Consider the following 14,893-nt stretch of genomic DNA (forward strand, 5'->3'; position numbering starts at 1 on the left):
TTCTCACACTACAAAATCAAATCAAATAAAAAAAAAACTCATGAATATTCCTGCATGAATCTGCATCTATATTTAAAAAATATTTTTCCTTTAGATGTCTATAAGAGTCTCTTAGGGTTCCTCCACAAGTACAGTAAGTAACATAACAGTAGTGTTATTATTTTTAAGAAAACTTATTTTTACTGTTAACATATTAACAACAGTAACTGAAACTGGTATATAAAACCGCAGAATACATTTCCTTAAAAAATGGTTTGATTTATATTTTTATAACTGCTGAATCTTTGGTGAAAAAAATGTTGAATAACAAATACAATGAATGATTCACACGAAAGCCAAAGTGCAGAGCTGTTCAAAGCTGAAGTTCAAGCAGGAAACACCGTAATATTTGCAGAATATCTTCTGTGTTTGAGTATCAGCGAGTGAGTGACATATAGAGAAAGAGGGGAACTGGCATCAAATGTACAGGTAAAATAGTTCTTAATCTTGAACTGTTTTGTGGATTTCACTTTAAGACTCACTGTGTGTTAATTAGGAGATCACCTTTACACACTAAAAGCAGAGACATTAAAATAGGTTAGATGAGTTGAAATGTGGGCGAATCAACTACAGACAAATGCTTTCAGTTCTAATCATCCAGTCGGAAAAAATGATTCTACAAGTCATCAACTGCCCTGATTTGAACCAGCTGCCTGCTGAAGACAAATCCACCAATGAAAAATAAGCCTGAAATTAATGTACCGATCAGAATGCTCTTTAATTCCCATACACTTAAATTCACCATCTGAAGATGAAAGCCAACAGCTTTGAGCTCGACTGCAGTAAATACTGACATGGTGTTACTCTGTGGGAAATCACGGTCAAATTTCTCTCGGTGCACTTGATGAAAAGTTTTAACTCAACTAATCTTAACTCCTATCAAAATACTGTTTGAACCACGAGGATCTTTATGGGTCAGTTAGAAGGTACTCACTTCACTTGCATCTACACAGTTCAGAAAGGGTCCAAAACTAACTGGACACCAACAAAAGTTACTTTTTCCTTTAATGTTCAGTTTGAATTCAAGCATGTCCTCTCCTCCATGTCTGCGTGTCTAAACGCTTTGAGTTTCAGTCGACGTGATTGGCTGATTAGACATTTGTTTTGGTGTGACATAAATTCATGACCAGAACCTGAGGATGCCCTGCATTTTTAATTTTTTTTTTACAAATACAAAGAGTCTAAATACAGCAAACCTCCTCAAACTGAAGCTGAGCCTTGGTTCAGAAATTAATTATTCACAACTTTATGTCAAACAAATTCCAAAAAAGGGTTGAACTGTTCTAACACTTAGATGATTATTATTATTATTATTATTATTATTATTATTATTATTATTATTATTATTATTATAGTACTGCATAAAAAACAACAAACTGTTCAGATAGTAATGTCCTTTATTAGGATAAACAGTAGACTGAGAGGAAAGCTGCAAAGTAACTCAGTTTTAAAACAGTAGTTTGTGTTAAAGGCTCTGTTTGTACCCGAATCACAAAAATTAAAACATTAGAGCTGTCCAAGCAACATCACGATTAAAAACGACCCAAAAGAAAACAAACCTCCAAGTAAAAAGTGAGTACTGGCTTTAAAACAAAGAAAAAGCATCCCTGCATCTTATGCAGTCTTAAAAAAATTTTAAAAAATCAGCATATATAAAACATAGAACAGCATAGGTGCTTCAGCTTAAAAAAAACAACAACAACAAACTTTAGATTTAGTATGTCTAGTAAAGTTTGCTCTAAACCTAAAAATGTGCATTTAAAATGATTTCTACAGTACATGTACTGTGCAGCATCAGATCCTCCTCCCCTGGATATCATCTGTTTTTGCAAGTTCTCTCCTCTGATCGTGTCTCTTGTTTTCACTGCAGCTCTTTTCGAATACTGCATTGGAGAAAGAAAAAAAAAACAAAAAAACACAATCAGACATGACAGCTCTAGGTTTTAGCTGCTGGCTGAATAAAGGCTGCAACCAGTGGTTATGATCATCACTGATCCGTCAACAATTTCAGTCTGAACACACGGTGCTCAGAGCTCAAGACCGAATCGATCACTGCCTGCATACTGGCCTTCAACCAAAGACACCCAAAAATCAATGAGACAACAAATACAAAGCAAACAAGACCCGACACTTATATTTACGATCTATCCAGCTCATGTGTCGGCTAATCATTGTAATTGTTTCAGTAATCGCTCACATTCAGACTCAATTAGTAAGCATCAAAATGAGGTATTTTAGGAAATGTTCGCTTTTATAATATAAAATACCAACATCAAGTATCCAAACTGATAATAATATTTGCAACATGCAGTTTTATTTAAAGACATTAAAAAAAAGACATTATTCTGTGGTTGACAACAAAATGAACCGACTCCATCTGTACTTAATAAAACAGTGTAACTTTTGTAAATCAGCTGTAAAACTAACCACACCTATGAGCGCTATTTGGGGATTGCGCTCACACGCCATTTACTTTTGCTGTTTAGTAATTCGTGCCCTTGATCGTCAATAAATTTAGAAAAATAATTTTACATCATATCAGTTTCTTGGGAAATCCAGTTTGTGATATTCAAAACAAAAAAATCCCAAACCACAGACTCACCTCTCCAAATACTCGTGCACGTTGTCGTGGCCGTTGTAGCGAGCCAAACCGACCAGAATACCGGTGGCACAGCGGCCCTCTTTCTTACGACACAGGCTGCAGTTGCACATCCCTCTGCAGATGGGACACGACCACGTCTACAAAGAAAAGATCCCAACTCTGGTTGTTCAGTTGGTCACTAATTGTCTGTTCTTCAGGCTCTGTGCTTCAGCACACTCTACTGGAAATGATTAAATAATTCATATAAATGGTCTCTGCTTTGATCTCAGTAATAAAGAATAAGTAACAAATTGTTGGTGAAAAATCTATAACCTTTCATCTCTTTGTTAGATTTTTGTTTGTTGAAGCTTCCTCGGTTTACTGAACTCCTCCTCAACTTAAATCACAGCTCTCACTCAGATCTGAGCCACATGTGAGCTCTTTAGTGTAAGAACCAAGATCAATATGAAGCACAGCTGCCATAGAAACATCTCAGGCTGGACACTATGCGCTAACACAGATATTCCTCATCTCCATTCCCTCCCATTGCTGATGATCAGCAATGATCATCAGCTAAAAGAAAACTTGATGTTAAAAAAAAAAAAGCCTATACATGTGCAAAGCAGCATTTTTTCCTTAATATATTTTAGTCGAATTTACAACATTCTGTACCTTTTGTGCTCAGACTTTCCAGTAATTACATTAAAGTTTCAGCAGGGGGCGCTCTCTGCCTTGTACATTGAGCTATGCATGTACCAACTGCTCTTCACTTCTAAGTTTAGTTTTATTTAAAAATTCCTGATGACAGAGGATTTTAAAGAGATTCAGAACATTGTCCACTATGTAAGACTTCCTCGAGCATCACATCGCTGTGCAGCGACTTTTTGTAAAAATAAATTTTAAAAAGAAAATTTAAGAATGTAATCACAACAACCAAAAGATTATTACTTATTCGAAAGACAAAAGAAACCACGATTGCCTGGGGTAGACTAAACCCACAGTGAGAAACATGTGGATTAGGACTAACCGGGTCTAGCAGCACAGTGCATACGTCCTCTCCATAGCGGTTCTTGAGGCACGGTCCACAGAACTGACCTTTGGCCCCCACACAGAAACCACTGCGACACACCGTCTTAGTGTCCAGAGTCTTCTGTCTGCACTGGTGACATGAGCTTCCCTGGGAGAGAACACACACACAGACACACACACACACATACAGTGTGAAAAAAAATTGCTCCAACTCAGGAAACCTGAGAATACAACACACTGCTGCAGACTACCGTTAGCCCAAATCTGAGGACGGCCTGATGAGACTCACATTCTCCTTGTCCCAGATCTTGTCTTTGCTGCGGTACGCTATGTTGTCCAGGTCTTCTTTGGTGATCTCGTCGACCGACTTCACGCAATATTGACTCCTCTTGGAAGACTGGCTCCTTCTCTTTTTGTGTTTCTCACCAACATGGTCCTCGTCCACCTGCCAGGTTACATAAAAGTGAAATGCCACAAACAAATTTTATTCATCCTTACTGACTAAATATCAGTTTTATACATCAAATCCATAGCAGATGTTTTAGGAGTAATTGGTTTGGGGGAAAATGTGCACACAGTACTCCACTACAGAGCTCTCAAAACTAAACATCCAACAGAGTGTCATTATGACAATTTACTATGATATGCACGTCTGTGCTATCACACTAACTATAAATTGTACCAAGTCCAGATTAAAGACAAGGAAATTTTCAATAACCTGCTTGATCAAAAAGCCCTTTGTTTCCTGTTGAGTTCATCCATGCGTTTGTGTTGCTATATGTCAGCAGACAGTGTGCTGGGTGTTGTACCTCCACCAGTCTCTTGATGTCTACAGTACGGGGGCTTCGGACATGAACTGGCTCGCTCTTTTCCTCCACTGCAAAGTTCTCGGGAGGACGAGCCTTACGCGACGGGTTCCTCCTTTCTGACACCACGTCCGTTTCAGACTTGCGTTTCTTTGGCGTTGCTCTCTCTGACAGCCGTTTCTTCTTCTGCGGAAATAGAGCAAAGACAATGTTTGTCAGTAAAAACACAGTAGAGTCTGTAAAATAAATAAACAAAATAAACACAAAAGCATGAAAAAAAAAAAAAAAAACCACCTATAAAAATATTTTTACATTTTTAAGAGGTTCATGCCTCTTACTCAAACATACACACCAGTGTCCAGTTTTGCATTTGTTTTCTTGTTTAGTATTATGTGTGTGTTTTTAAAGCCTACTTACAAGAACGGTTCATACTTCGGTACAGACATATACTTAGCAAGTATAGTCTTATTTCTACCTAGTTTGAATGCACCAAATATAAACTCTTCCGATACTTCCATCTATTTCTATGAGACTATATCTTTATAAGAATGTGTAGAATTTTAACCAACTGATGCTGGACATTTTCTGCTTTTTGATTGTAGTCTGAGTAGTATGGACCCATTAAATTTGACAGTGCTTTGGTTGCATGTAGTATAGGTTAAAAAAGAAAAATTACTGGTGGCTGCCAGTGCTACCCCTCAGCCTCCTACTACACACATCTATGGTATCCATTCAAAATAAGCAGGTTTCTACGCCGCCCAGCAGGGTGACAGCAATTCCCAATCAGCCTTTTATGGCTGAGGGTAAAAAGCTCCACGTAAACAGCGAGTGAGAGATTTTATTTACTGAAATACAGTTTTACAACCGCTGGTTATCATCAGACTGCAAGTCAGCCTTGTAATATTAGCTATTAGCTTTTTAAAATTTATCTATATTTGTATCAATGACCAGTATAATGTCATTATTGCATAAGGACACTGTCAGGAAGTCTTGACCTCAATACAACATTCGATGGGCTTCCAGATTGCTTCACTATTTTTATTTTTTTTGTCTATTTATGTTCCCATCACATGAAACTGCCACATATACTCACCTGAGGAGTGGTGGGTGCTGTCAGGTCAGCCATCGTTGTACTCAGATCAGCAAACAACTTGGCCAGCTAACAAAAAACAAAACAAAACAAGCAAACAAAAAAACACCACCACATAATCAAGTTAAGAACTACTGACAAAGAAAAAGCTGTTGTATTATTGTAAATGTGTTGAGATGTCAGAATATGAAAGGGCAGGAAGGGTTCAATACCATGGCCTTGTTTTCTTGGATGTTCTTGTCTCGTTTCTTTAGGCTATGAGAGAGTTCCTCCTCCTCTTTGTCTTCATCCTCCTCCTCCTCCTTTTCTTCATCCTGTTTCTGCTTCACCTTCTGCCTTCCTCTGGATATTTGTGAGGGAGATTTTCCTTTGACCGGCTTTTTAACACTTTTCTCTTGTGTTTCCTTCTTGGGTGAAGACACTCTTTTGACAGGAAACCTGAGGAGAAAGTTTTCAAAAAAAAGTCTCTATTCAGCAATCACAGATTTAGGGACAGTGACAAGGAGCCCAGTTTCACTCTAATCAAGTTACTTAAAAACAACAACTAAAAAACAACCCAAAACTTACTTAAACCAGTTTTACACATGCACCTACCTCAGAGCTACTAAAAGACTCCTTCTCTTTGCTGGTGGGGCCTCCTCCTCATCGGAGTGGAAGCCTGTGTCTATGTCACTGTCCTCTTCTGAATCCACCACCTGCAGAAAACCAGAGAAAAAGAAAGCATGCAGGCTTCTGCTTTGGCTGTAACATTTTTGTGAAACAACACAGCGTTAGCAGTTTCATACTTTGGTCCTTAGTTGCTTGTTAAAGCGTCCTCTATCCTCTTCTTCCTCATCATCACTGAAACCTTCAAAGTCCTCCTCACTGTCTGACTGGGTGAACAGATGAGCCAGCTCGGCAGTTATATACTTGGATTTGAAGCATGGAGCCTGTTGGCAGATATGTAAAGCACCATATTAAACAAGTTGCAGTCAACATTTTTCACCAGAGGGAGCTACTTCGCTATTAGTGGACAAGCTTCTCCACTATGTGAAAGGTGTGGTGAAAACAAGAGGCAACTTCCAGAGCTGTGAAATGAGGCCAAAATGCACATGTCAGTTCCTTTCATTGCCACTTGAGACTGACTCCAAAAGCACGTCAATCCTGACAGACTCCTATGTGTGGTCCTCCACACAGTGCATTGCGGTTTGATTCTCCAGTCCCTTAATTTTCTGTGGCTAATAATAATAATATTGATATTAATATGCCTTTTCTTCATATGATGTTTTTCTTTTCTTCTGAGAGATCTAACGGTGACCTGTTGTGCTATTCTTTTGTTTTGTCTTCCTCTTGATTGTACACATTTCTTCTATTTGCCATTTATTCCTGTCGTCTTACGATTTATATCCTACTCCTCCTGCACATGCACTCCTCCATGTACAATGACAATAAAGGGCTATTCAATTCTATTGTATTCTAGATGCTCATATTTAACATGTTAAAAAATTTAAAATAATTCGATACAAGCCTATCACAAATATTTTTTTCTTCACACTTGACTCTGTATAATGTCAAAAAGGAAAAATCTGTGATAGTTTCTGGCACACATCTGTGGCTGAGCGTAGAAGTACCACCCACCTTCTGTTTGTGAGGGGTAGCCAATCAGAGTAAGCTGGCTCTAGGCAAGGTGAATGACTCTTTAACGCCCTACTTTTCACATACTTTGGGTGCCTACATTTTGCCAGTGTAGGTCAAATAGAGAGAAGACACCAAAGCACTGATTGTGCAAAAAAAAGGAATCAGTATTTTTAAATTACATATGATATTTATGATTTCCAAATTTTAAATGGAGAAGTGGGCTTTACAATAGAAAAAACATCTCTCCACCATTACTGATAAAGTAAATATAAAAGAATCCGCCAGCTTAAATCAGATGTTATAGTAGCATCACTGCTTCAAGATCAATTTTATAGGCAGCTTATCAAATGTAAAGTCTGTTTACAGGCATTTGTGTAGGGAAGAGGTTCAGATTTTACTTGCTGTAAATGAATCTGTCATCTAATGAGCTGTGTAAAACGTTGTCTCAGGAAAGCAGCTGATGTCCCAGTTGTTTGGCTAAACCACCCCTTTCAGCTTCAGCAAAGCTGACCTTTGACCTCGCAGAAAAACAAACCGGAACCCACCCATGAAGCCCCCCCATAAAAACAAAACTAAACCCAGCATCAGCTCATTTTTACCACAACCTTAAACTCAGAATGTACCTGAACACTAATCCGAAGCTGAGTACATATCAAGTTGCTGGTTCGCCAGATGACATGTACAAAAGAAACCTTTGAACTAGCCTGTATATAATTCAGAAAACGAATCGTAACTTTAGTGATTCAGGCCGACCATGCCACCAATGTTAGCGGCTTTGGATCTCGTTTAGTGACTCGGCAGGACTTTTCTTTACCCTAAAATCCAACAGGCAAAAGAAAGCCACGCTTACACGAGATTTGCTCTACGACTTACCTTTGACGTGAGGGTCATTTTACTCTGTTTATAACCAGACTGTGGCATAACAATAACTTTTATCTTGTTACATGAGACTCGGCGATAGAGGTGTATTTAAAAACTAACCGCTAGAAAAGCCCGGCGAATGCAAACATGGGGGTTTTGTATTTGCTGATCTTTTGCTTAATTTATAGTTAAGTCCAACTGCTTAAACTTTAAGACTCCACTCACGGTCTTTATAACAAAACACAACGGTCTCACTCATTTGTAGGTTTTGGTAAAAAGGTTTATCTATGTTTTGAAGTAGTAGTATTTCTACTTTCCCCCATTACTCAAAATGGTCTAGTCCCGCTTTTCGCGCGAAAAACGACATGTGGGCGTGTCTATGTTTAGAGCCAGGGAAACCTTTGCCTGAAGGCAAGTTTCTTGTCGTTATGATAGGAGTTTCTTGCTGACTATATATTTAACGCAGTTCTATTTTCTGAAGTGGTGGAATATAAATGAATAACAATAACTTAAAGACAACAGGGAAATACAATGTTGAGGTGCTTTTCTTCTTGACTCTTATAATACTTCAGTTTTCTAGAATTATTAACTTTTTTTTGCATTACTGAGGAAAACTAAAAGGATGGTGTTTGATGTAAACTTTGGACACGGAAAGAGGACAAGGAGACCAAAATCTGAAAATGATGTGGAAAAAAGGTCAGAAGATCAGGAACCCACTGAGGTTGACTTCGCTCTCGTCAAAATTCATGGACTCATGGACTGGTGGAGACTGATGAGGGGGTCTCGAAGAGGACCACGAACAAATCGGGCGCTGAGAGGGCTTTCTTCATCACAGAGAGGATGATGATGTTGTGAAGAAGCTCTAAGATCTGTCAGGTTCTCAGCTAAAGAAGCTGCCAGCTTCTTAGTTAGACAGTTAAACTAATTGTTACTCATGTAACCTTCACTCATATTGTCTTGTTGCTACCTATTTTATAATGATTCAGAGACTGAGTTCATAGAAGACTTTCAATTAGCAATCTTTGTCCGTATATAGCACTCCAGGAGTCCACACTTGTGCAGCACAAGACCTTCCAATAACATAAAACCTGTAATGTAAAAATGTGGACTTGTCGATTGTCTTGTTGTTGTTTATTTAATTTTCATGATATATATGATAACATCATAATACCATATGACAAGTACAGAGTATCTAACATGTTATTTGTCATGCAGGAATGGTTCAAACAACACCTTTCACAATGGATCTTAAAGTATTGATAAGACCTGTTAATTAAAGCATCTGACATCAGCAGCATCACATTGACTTTTTCTTCTGCTGCCCTCAAGTGGCCACAAAGTAAATAACAGGTACTTACATTCCAGCTGTGAAGATTCAAACCACAAACATCTTTTCCTCTCAGGAGTGAGGAAACTCTTCTACATGGCTTAACCCCAAAAATAAATCACATTACAAGAATGCTGCTGTATGAAGCTTTGGAGTAGAAAGTACTTTGAGAGTTCAACTGAATAGAAAGGTGCTAAAAAAGTATCAGTCCAGTTCATTTAAGTCTCATTAGGCTGATTGTACAGACAAATGTGTGTTTGGATTCTGGCCACTCTGTTATGCACTGGTAACTTTGATCATATTTTCTATAGCAGGGTGTGTTAGAGACACTGGCTCTAATGTCCCCCATGCACTGATTTGCTGTTCTGTTCTACCCACTTAAACAACCCAGGACTCAATAAATAAATTAAACAGGGGTAATAGACGTTTGTGAGGTTTTACAGTACATGAATATATTTTTTAATAACAGTAAATGCACAGAAATAAATTGATTATGGCAGGCCATCTTACTGTCAATAAAAAAAAACTGAACCACCAAAACAAAATGAAACATTTTGTTTTCTTTGTTGATTTTAAACATGCTATGAGACGTTTGTATTGCAGTTAAAATCAGAGATTAACTGTGACGTGTGTGAAATGTGACATGATATTCAAATGTAAACTATAAATGTACTTTTAGAAACAAAGGCAGTAGAGTTTTAAGCACATTTTAAAGCTAAAATACATTTTAGGAAAGTCTGACCTTATAGAAAAGGTCAGAGGTCCAAAGTAACGTGGTATTTAGAATCCCCACATATCATTTTCTCACTGTCTCTATCCTGTCAATACAAACAATGGCAGTATGAAACATAGTTTTAATAAAAAGGTCTATATAGAATTATTTCCACTTTGACCTCCAGATCAATCTATTAGGCTTCGTACGTGTGCTTGAAATCCTTGAAAATGCTTTAATATTAATACTATATTTTCAAGGTTTGTTAAGTGCTTGAATTTCAGATGTGGTGCTAAAAGGTGTTTGAAACTGTAACTTTATTTAATTCACCACAAATAACTATCTGATTGAATAGTTTTCTTATCAGAAAGAGAAATAAAATGAGTTGACAACGCGGAGATTCCAGCAACACTTTAAAGTAATGAGAAACAACTTTATTACGTGACCAGCTCGTTCCGGCTTGTGGCCTTCATCAGGGTCATTGTAAAATGTGAAACCGTTTGTGTTTAAATAAAAGACAAGAAACTGAAATTTTTTCAAATGGACCAATCACACCTTCACAGATAAACCACCTGAACAATTGACATTTAAGAGGTGGTATTGGCTAATTGGTTAAGTCACAGTACAAATAGATTCTGGACACAAAAAATGCAAATAAGTTAATATAAAAAATAAAAAAGATAAAAATAAAAAGTTAATATGAGTACAAGAACATTAAAAGAGGGAGACAATGCCAAAATCTAGTCAAAAACATACAAACACAAAAGGTACATTTCACAGAAACTCATTGATAGAAAAATCCTCATTCATGCCTCTCGGGTGTGAAGTCTTTAAACAAAATATCCAGAATGCTTCTCTTTTTATCTGATAAAATTAATATTACCACCTCTTTGACTGGGTTCAATGGCTTCAATGCCTATAATTTCATTCAAAATCTGTTTATCATGAGTGCCTACACATTAAACAACTTAAACATTATAAATGGCTTCAAGCTCACATTGAGGCCTGTGGGGCTCCATCCACCATTGAGGCAATAGACAAATCTATGTGTTTTCATATATGAATATTTCATACTTTAAGGCTGCCTGTTTATTTAAGGGAGATGAACAATACATTATAATTGTACATAAGATGATATTTCAAATAAATAGATTTTAGGTAGATAATTGTGTAAGTCTTATATGTTTAACTGAAACGAGTATGTGATCTGTTCAAAGCCTCTCCCAGTCAGTGCTGTTCTCCATGCCTGTCTTACTGTACACAGTGTTATTAGCATAAACACTTTAAAGGTGATAATTTAGGACTTCAACAATAATACAGACAGCATTATAGTTAAACATCTTACAGTTAGTTTTTATTATGAATGAACTTTAAAAAAACAAACAAACATCTGTCTCCTATTTTTTGAGTCACATAGTAAAGAAGCATCAATGTCTGATGAGAAGACTTATTAATTTGGCCTTACTGTGTATTATTGTGGTGTTTGGTGGAGTTTTGTTCTGTGGGATTGTTTTTTTTTTCTCGAGCGGAGATGAATATCTGTAACAAGTTGATTTGTTCACATTTGCACAACTTAATTTTTAGGAGAAATGTGTGTTTTGAGTTTGTACACTATATTCATGCAAGACAACCTTTTCCTTTTGCAATATTTTATGTGGTGCATTTCTCTATGTTTTTACAAAAGGGGTACAAAGGACATTAAGGAAAAATGATGAAGCATATCTTGCCTTTGGCTTCACCTGCACAATGGTGGTGCTAAGTTAGGTTTCCACGACAGAATTAGTTTCCCCTGCGTCGGGAGCACACGCTGGGCTGTCCAAATCACGGATAAACAGTGTCCCACATTTTTGATTTTTTGTTCACAAACACTTCTTATAATGATTAACTCACCTGAAATTTTGGAGATGTTAGCTCTTTAAACTGCAAAGTTAAAGTGGGATACAAATAACATCAGGCTGATCCTGCCACAATTTGTACCCCAGTCCACATCACGGACAAACAGTACTTCATAAGGGGAGCAAAGGGACCTGAAGAACAATTTCTCTCTATTCCTTTTAATATGACACCTTAGTATATGACACTGAGATATTTGATTTATTTACACTTTCCATCATAACTGATCAGATATACAGTGGGTAAAATACATATTTGAACACGTCACCAATTCTCTAATTATATTTGTAAAGGTGTTATTGACATGAAATTGTCACCAGATGTCCTCGTCTGCTCAGTTTTCCCCTGTGTCACTTGACATTTTTACACATAATTTATGGTTAATGTTTGATAATTAGCCTCTGTGTGGAAAAGCTGGGATAAGTGATTTAGGATAATGCCATGGTATTCCTTTTCTGTCAGCCAATCTAATCGAGCCACAGGTGTGGCTGTGTTTTTCCACAGTGTAGCTTTCACATTCATCAGGACCAGACTGAGCACACAGAGCCACAACCAGTGAGAAGAGGAAGACATTTTTATTGATGATTTAGGCCTTGATGTTTTCCTGGAGCTTGAACATTACTGAGAATATTGCAGAGACATGTTAACAGACTCTTTTATGGCTTTCAGAGAAGGGGTTCATGTCATTGGACAACAGCTAATGTTCATTATTATCTCAAGCTCGAAAGACTGTCAGTTCTCCCAGAGATGTGAGAAAACCTTAATTGAACATTTTTTTGATATATTCAATTTTATCAGTCTTATCAGTTGTTATTTACAGTTGTTGTTCCAAAAGGAACTGATTTGTGTTTCACCACATAAATCGGCTTTGCAAAGCATCAAAGTGTAATAAAATGTTATCATCTGTTTGTACACATCGTAGTTAAAAAAGTGCATTAATGTGTGTTTGGATAAAATAAACTACAACTGGACAACAAAAGGAGGAAGTATTTCTTTAGTGGTGACAATTAGTGAACTAATTTCATGGTTAACCATAACAAAGATGACAACGTGGCCTCTGTATGAGTGTTCTGATGTCAAAGCAAAAACAAATCACATAAATAAGTTATGGTGTATTTAACCCAGTGAAGATAAGATATGCACTGAAAACTATGAAAAAGTCCCTGTTACTGTTTTGTGAAAGTTGATAAGTGTCATTAGGCCAACAGCGTTGTACAGACAGGTCTGCGTGTGTGGATTCTTTACATTCTGTCATTCAATGGTTACATACATACAGAAACAGTAGGAATACTTTATCAATTTAAAGCACAGATCAACAAAACTGACATAAAAGTTTACATTGTTATCTTTTTTGTGGAATCCCCATACATGTCAACATACCATGCCATTGCTGAATTAGTAACTTGGATTAGTCTTTGCGTTTTAAACAAACAGATGAAAAACTGAGAGAACATGGGCAGTCATTCCACTTCTTATGTGAGCTAAAGTTGTTTGTAGCACAGTGCTCTTTTCCTGCCAAGTTGTTTGGCTCGCCTGCATTCCAGTTAAAAAAGCGTACCACAGAGCCATCAGACCACATCCATCTGCCCTCTCTGTGAACATCACTGAGTCCAATCCAGGTGGGTCTCTGAGCAGGATCGAAGTTCCTGATCAGGGATCTGACAAAGTTCTCTTCCTCCATGTTGTGGATGGACACCAGGTTGGCTCCCTGTGACAAACAGTGGAACTCTGCATCAGACCAGCTCATCGGTGTAGCTACATACGTATAGCAGCGGCCGTTGAAGCTCCACCAGAACGGGGGACAGTTTCCATGCTGCAGCTTCACTGCTCGGTCATCTGAAAAAGACAGAAACAAGAAGAGGAAAAAGATCATGATTTGTTTTTTAGTAACAGAAGAAACCTGAAGAGACCTGGTGTCAGGCTGCTTTTCTGTATGTACTTCAGGGAATAGAAAGAAACATTACATATTAGCTTCTCTGCATCAGCTCCCTGCTAAATCCAGATTAAAATATAAAATCTTTCTCCTCACATACAAGGTATTAAATACTCTGTTCTGCTCTCAGACTGCTGGTTTACTTGTGGTTTTGAGGTAAACGTGTACTGGGAGGCAGAGCCTTCTACTTTAAGCCTCCTCTACTGTGGAACCAGCTCCAGTTTGGATTCAGGACACTAATCTTACTTTTAATATTAAGCTTTTCTTTTTGATGAGGCCTAAAGTTCCACCAGTCACAGCAAATGGCTGCTCCTGTCTGAGCCTGGTTCTGCTGGAGGTTTGAAATGTGGAACCAAATTAATGCATGTATCCCCAATTATACTAACACATATTTCTCCTGAGCAAAACAAAACAAGAAACATGATAAAAGTGCATTTAAAATCTATTATTAATAATAATATTAAAAAGACAAAAACAAAAAAGAAACTACAATGAGTAAATGAAGGAAAAGAGGAGCCAGAATGTGGGACAGTTACCAAGTTGTAGCTTCACTTCATTGTCATCAGAAGGAGACTCAGAAGGAGCACCCAGAGCCAGACCGAGAAGGAAGAGGAGCAAGATCATATTGGAGCTTTAAGTCTCAAAGTGTGATGAGGAGCTGCTGAAGCTTCTTTGTACAGGATGTTCAGATTTCTGCAGAGAGTTGGAGCTGCTTTCTTTTATAGCTGCCTGAGAGGGTGTTTTCACCCCACTCTAAACAATAACACTAAAAATGAGCCAGAAAAATACATCAAATTCCAATGAACTGAGCTGATGTGTAATTTATGTTTATGGTACCACAAAGCTATATCAGCATAATGATTAATCAAACAGGGTGAATCAGATCTCTAACAGGAAGGACCAAATAGAAACTCCTGAGCTGCTCCAGTAAACAAAGACAGATTGAACTCCCCTCTCAGAAGGATCCTCTCTATGTAGTCAACCCAGACAGAGATATGTGACTCT

General features: G+C 37.6%; 2 protein-coding genes across 2 annotated transcripts; both read right to left on the reverse strand.

The window, feature by feature from the left end:
- Positions 1 to 1,418: 1,418 nt before the first annotated feature.
- Positions 1,419 to 8,357, reverse strand: cdca7b (cell division cycle associated 7b). The gene is made up of 10 exons (XM_082520563.1): positions 8,036 to 8,357; positions 6,331 to 6,474; positions 6,140 to 6,240; positions 5,758 to 5,983; positions 5,549 to 5,614; positions 4,459 to 4,641; positions 3,939 to 4,094; positions 3,648 to 3,797; positions 2,642 to 2,778; positions 1,419 to 1,922 (listed from the first exon to the last, which is right to left on the reverse strand). Exons 1-10 carry the CDS (start codon positions 8,081 to 8,083, stop codon positions 1,901 to 1,903), a joined length of 1,233 nt encoding a protein of 410 aa, XP_082376689.1. The 5' UTR covers positions 8,084 to 8,357; the 3' UTR covers positions 1,419 to 1,900.
- Positions 8,358 to 13,137: 4,780 nt separating this feature from the next.
- On the reverse strand, positions 13,138 to 14,641 carry LOC309698653 (lactose-binding lectin l-2-like). The gene is made up of 2 exons (XM_082521239.1): positions 14,425 to 14,641; positions 13,138 to 13,791 (listed from the first exon to the last, which is right to left on the reverse strand). The coding sequence occupies exons 1-2, from the start codon at positions 14,510 to 14,512 to the stop codon at positions 13,364 to 13,366; spliced, it is 516 nt and encodes a 171-aa protein (XP_082377365.1). The 5' UTR covers positions 14,513 to 14,641; the 3' UTR covers positions 13,138 to 13,363.
- Positions 14,642 to 14,893: the final 252 nt, after the last annotated feature.

Source organism: Aulonocara stuartgranti, assembly GCF_965226115.1.
Source record: "Aulonocara stuartgranti genome assembly, chromosome: 22".
Classification (NCBI taxonomy): domain Eukaryota; kingdom Metazoa; phylum Chordata; class Actinopteri; order Cichliformes; family Cichlidae; genus Aulonocara; species Aulonocara stuartgranti.